Source organism: Trematomus bernacchii, unplaced genomic scaffold (genome assembly GCF_902827165.1).
Source record: "Trematomus bernacchii unplaced genomic scaffold, fTreBer1.1, whole genome shotgun sequence".
NCBI classification, from domain to species: Eukaryota; Metazoa; Chordata; class Actinopteri; order Perciformes; family Nototheniidae; genus Trematomus; species Trematomus bernacchii.
Window position 1 is genome coordinate 3,370,337 of NW_022987705.1, and position 5,804 is coordinate 3,376,140.

Consider the following 5,804-nt stretch of genomic DNA (forward strand, 5'->3'; position numbering starts at 1 on the left):
ATCGACGCTCCCCTTTGTAATTGGATTTTAGACTTTCTAACCAACAGACCCCAACATGTCAGGTTAGATCGTCTCTCTTCCATGACCCTCAGCCTAAATACCGGTGTCCCACAAGGCTGCGTGCTGAGCCCCCTCCTCTACTCCATCTTCACCCACGACTGTACCCCTGTACATGGTTCCAACACCATCATCAAGTATGCAGACGACACAACGGTGATCAGCCTCATCCACAACAACGATGAGACGGCCTACAGGGAGGAGGTTCAGCATCTGACTGAGTGGTGTGCTGACAATAACCTGGCCCTCAACACAACAAAAACAAAAGAACTAATTGTGGACTTCAGGAAAATGAAAGGCAACACACACACTCCCATCCACATAAATGGAACGGCGGTGGAGCGTGTGTCTAGCTTCAAGTTCCTGGGGGTCCACATATCTGATAACCTCTCATGGTCCAACAATACCACCAGTATAGTAAAGAAGGCCCACCAGCGTCTCTTCTTCCTGAGGAGACTAAAGAAAGATCACCTCTCTCCTCAGATTCTGGTGAACTTTTACCGCTGCACCATTGAGAGCATCCTGACCAGCTGTATCACAGCCTGGTATGGGAACTGCACAATGCTCAACAGGAAGGCACTGCAGAGGGTGACGAAAATCGCCCAACGCATCATCGGTGTCACACTCCCTGCCATCGAGGACATCCAGGGGATACGGTGTTTGCAGAGGGCGCACAACATCTTGAAGGACACCTCTCATCCTGCAAACCATCTGTTTGTCCTCCTACCCTCGGGGAGGCGCCTCAGGAGCCTCCAGTCCAAGACCAGCAGGTTCAGGGACAGCTTCTTCCCCAGGGCTGTTACCCTGTTGAACTCTGCCCGCTGATAGACTCTAGCCCATACCCACCACCCACCTGTTTATATATTTTACTGTCAATGCCGTTTATATTTGACTGTCAATGCCGTTTACACGGTATAGATTAATCTGTTTATAGCCTATTTATAATTATTCTATTTTTAATAATTCCATGTACAATTATTCTTACTATGTAGACTAATGCACTGCTATTTTGCACTTCTGGTCAGATGCCTAAACTCACATTTCGTCACTAGTACATGTACTACGTAATGACAATAAAGTTGAATCTGAATCTGAATCTGAATTTGCAGTTTCTGCAAGGATGCCCACCCAAAGTCCGTCTGCCCCAGGCGCAGCCGCGGATTTACAACTGCCTCATACCAGAAACCACGTGGTGGCAAAATATTCTGAAACATCACCCCTCTACTCCCATTAACATCCCTCATTTAGCAGCTGCCTTATCAACTCACCCAGATCCTGTGTTCGTAGATTATCTTCTGTCAGGGCTCTCCCAAGGCTTCAGGGTAGGGGTCCTCTCCCCTCCCACCGTGACTTTCGTCGCAAAAAACCTGCAGTCAGCCGCCAAAGAACCCATTATAGTTTCCCAGCTCATCGAGAAAGAACTTAACAAAGGATACTTAATCGGTCCTTTTAACTCATCCCCCTTCTCAGTGTTCCGGTCAAATCCAATCGGAGTAGCCACACGCAAATACTCCGAAAAAAAAAAGGCTGATTTTCGATCTGTCCGCACCCCGCTCCGGACCGTTCTGCAGCATCAATAGTCTCATTCCTCCAGATCAGTTTTCTCTTTACTATGCCTCGGTTGATAATGCTATTAAGTTAATCAAGTTCGCAGGGCAAGGAGCCTGGCTCTCCAAAGCAGACATCACCGATGCTTTTAAAATCATCCCCATCCATCCGTCTCAGTGGAACATGTTCGGCATCAGGTGGGAGTCAAAACTCTATTTCGCTGTTCGCCTGACCTTCGGGTGCAGAAGTTGCCCCTGCATTTTTAATTCCTTTTCCGAAGCGCTTTGCTGGATCCTGCTGAATATTGTCAGGATTCCCTCCGTCCTTCATCTCCTGGACGATTTCCTCCTCATAGATCCCCCACGGGACAACTCAGGGGCCTCACTGGCTAAGCTTAAACATTGCTTTGAGGAGTTAGGCGTCCCTCTCTCCAAAGAGAAAACTCTAGGTCCCGACACACGCTTGGAGTTTTTAGGCGTCATCCTCGACTCCATAGACATGAAAGCGTCTCTCCCCGCCGACAAACTGCAGCGCATACGTGACATTACCAAGTCATATTGCGATCAACAAATCATCACAAAACAACAGTTGCTCTCCCTCCTCGGACACCTTAACTTCGCAATGCACGTCATCCCTCAGGGGCGCTCATTCATCTCCCGCCTCCTGGACGCAGCGTCGGCTGTAAACAACCTCCACGATCGTGTTTTCCTAGACGAAGGCTGCCGCTCGGACCTACGTTTTTGGTCTCTCCTGCTTGCCCATTGGAATGGCATCACTTTCTTCCACGACGACCTCGTGTTTTCCTCCGACTCAATGAGGTTTTTCACGGATGCTGCCCCATCTGTTGGTTTTGGGGGTTTCTTTCAGGGAGAGTTGTTTGCAGGTTCATGGCCTCCCTCATTCCTCAATCACGCCTCATCCTCTGCACTGCATGAGATCTTCCCGATCGCTGTCGCCTGCCACGTGTGGGGCCACCTCTGGTTCCGGAAACGCATCTCGGTGCTGTGCGACAACCAATCAGTGGTCGGGATTATTAATAAAGGGCGTTCCCCGTGCCGCGACATCATGCCGTTTATGAGAAGCATCACGTGGTCCTCTATCACCCACAACTTCCTCATCTCAGCTCGTCATGTCCCTGGTCACCTCAATGCAGTTGCTGACTCCCTCTCTCGCTTTCGTTTCCAGACATTCCGGAACCTCTGCCCAGAAGCCAGCTCGCAACCCGTCGGGATCCCTCCCCTTCATCTCCTCTCTCTCTTTTAAATAAGAGCCCCTTAGCCAGGCACCTCGAGTCCGCAGATTCTTTATGAGGAGGGCTTAGCCGCTTCCACCCTTAAACACTACGATATGATCTTAAACATATCTTATATATTTATTTATTTTTTCATTCGGTGTATCATTATTTGTAATACTTTCTGCTGACACTAGGTGGGGCCGTGCCCCACCTGCCCCTAATGACCAGTCGCCACTGGGCCACCTCTGCTGCTAATCAAGGCCTTTCTCCTTCATCCCTGCAACAACTCGGACGGTGGTCCTCTTCTGCCTTCCCATCCTACATTCGCCTGGACATCAGTACGTGCTGTCTACCCAAAGATCTCTCAAGACCCTAACTCTGGTATTTATGTATATAACTGGTGGTGGTTTATAGCACATTTGCATGTATATGTCGTACATTGGATTTTAATCGCTTTCTGCCCTAGTCCGCGGCTCGTGCCCCGGGGAATTATGTCTCATCACGTTAGTATTTCATGTCACGGGCCTACATTCCCCTGCACTGCAGGCACCCGACTTGGTCCGTGTTTATGTTTACCCTGCGACGTCAGGCCGTCGACCTTCGGGTCTGTGTTGTATGTCTATCCTGCGACGTCAGGCTGTCGACCTTCGGGTCTGTGTTGTATGTCTATCCTGCGACGTCAGGCTGTCAACCTTCGGGTCTGTGTTGTATGTCTATCCTGCGACGTCAGGCTGTCGACCTTCGGGTCTGTGTTGTATGTCTATCCTGCGACGTCAGGCTGTCGACCTTCGGGTCTGTGTTGTATGTTTATCCTGCGACGTCAGGCTGTCGACCTTCGGGTCTGTGTTGTATGTCTATCCTGCGACGTCAGGCTGTCGACCTTCGGGTCTGTGTTATATGTTTATCCTGCGACGTCAGGCCAGACTTCGGTCCGTATAGACCTCTGTGTCCACGTAATAAAGATCCCTGCATCGTCAGGCCGTCCGACCATCGTGTCGGCGTAGTCAAGCCCTGCGTAGCCAGGCAGGCGACCGTCGGGTCGTTTTCATCTAAGCCCGGTACTGATTTCGGCAGTTAGCATCCACGGGTGGACCCGTCAGCCCGGCAGTTGATTCCGGCAAATTGTGCGATCTTGTGCTAATCTCTCATTTCCTCCATAGATCACTGCAGTCAGCCCACAAGGTAAGAAACTCACTTCATCTCAGTATATTATACTTCACTTCTTTTGGGGTTTCATCGGAGCGGTTCGTCCCCCTCCTGAATGATTATCCTGCAAACTGGGGCCTAATCGCCAAACACCATTTCATTCTCCTATTATAATTGTGGCATCATTATTCATTCATTTATGTGTCCCGGTAATAAATATGTATTCCATACATCAACGTCTCTCCTGATTGAAATGAAGCTCAGCGCAAGTTCAATCAGGAAGACCAAGCTCTTCATTCAGATTACACGTCACCACATTACACTCTCCTTACTCATTAAGTGATCGGGGGCGTCACTCCCCAGCTAACCAATCTCTCCTCTCCCCATTCCCACAAGCCTATCATAGCTCCCGCTAATCCCTTTATATCGAGTAGTATGAAGCTGCAGCCTCGGAGGCTGCACTCTCAGGACCGCACTCTCAGGACCGCACTCTCAGGACCCTAGTTGTTTTGCAACATCGCCACCTAGTGAGCAGGAGACATGAATATGAACGACAACGCAGAGAGTGTGAGTAGTGTGAAGTGCTTTTAAAGTTTTATTTGTTTAACATTAATAACAATTCCGGTGTCTTGAAATGAAGTGTGATTAGCTAACATTAACTATGATAGTCTTAAGGCAATACAAACAAACATCTGTTAGCTTATGATAGCTTCTAACAGTATTAAAGGCACTAAAAACAATTATTTGTTAGCTATAGCTTTCGGCAAAAGCTAATGCTAATAGCATTAGCTTCATTAGCATATTTGATTATTTGTTTAATGAAACTGTAGCGTGATTTTGGCAAGCCCAACTAGGTGTCCTACATTAATTGTTGATTTAATCACTAATTACAGTAACAGTGTGAGTAATGTGAATCATGTTGTTTGTTTAAAGTTAACAACTATTCTGGTGTATTCAATTGGACAGCAATACAAGCAACACGTGCTAAATGTCATCTGTTAGCCTATGATGACTCGCTGCAAAACCAACTGTTAGCCTTTTTGTTTATTTGTTTAATGAAACCGTATGTTATGGTTATGTTATTTAGCAGAGGCTTTTATCCAAAGTGACTCACAAAAAACATAAAAGAACCATAATTAACATTAGATTATCAATACAAATAGTTACATAGTCAGTTACATTACGTATTACATTTTTAACAGGGTAATTAGTCATCTGTAACCTACATTTAAAAAAAGTAAACTTCCCAACCCTGATCATTAATTATAGTCAGCTAATTAATTAATCTTCAAAGGATGACAAAAGCATGTCAATATGATCTGTCTGTCCGCTACATTAAATCAGCAGTAGCCTAATATAAGTTCTGTCTTCAGTGTAAATGCTTCTTTAATAGTCATTGTATTACTATTTGAATTCATTGTAAATAATCTTAACTGTGCTGACTGCCTGTTTACTGTTTATCAGACTCATCATTTTGACATGTTTTGTAATATTGCATGAGGTGTTTTAGTCAGTTATTATGTCGGCCTATTCTGTAGGTTAGAATCTGTCGTGTCAGAATCTAACAATTAGGCCTAATTTATGTGTTTATAATTTTAATTTAAGTGTCTTTACTTCTGCCTTCTCCTATCCTAGTATTATGAAGTTGATTGACTAAGAGTAAGGTCAGCTAAATTAAGGAAGGTTTTGTTGTTTTTCTGTCTGAATTGTAATTTTCTTATGACATTCTACTTCAGGTGTCGTCAACTGGAATGTCTTCTCAGAGGGACACAAACAGGAATTCAGGAAGGCCTACCAAATTTCCAGGTGCTTTCAGTGC

General features: G+C 46.1%; 1 protein-coding gene across 1 annotated transcript; it reads left to right on the forward strand.

The window, feature by feature from the left end:
• The first annotated feature begins 1,124 nt into the window (after window positions 1-1,124).
• Window positions 1,125-2,868, forward strand: LOC117490565. Its single transcript, XM_034140330.1, has 2 exons — window positions 1,125-1,379; window positions 1,555-2,868. The coding sequence occupies exons 1-2, from the start codon at window positions 1,125-1,127 to the stop codon at window positions 2,866-2,868; spliced, it is 1,569 nt and encodes a 522-aa protein (XP_033996221.1).
• Window positions 2,869-5,804: the final 2,936 nt, after the last annotated feature.

Coding starts and splice junctions, on each gene's coding strand:
- LOC117490565 (XM_034140330.1), top strand. CDS start 1,125: ATGACAATAAAGTTGAATCTGAATCTGAATCTGAATTTGCAGTTTCTG. Junction 1,380..1,554: donor GGCTCTCCCAAGGCTTCAGG/GTAGGGGTCCTC, acceptor CAATCGGAGTAG/CCACACGCAAATACTCCGAA.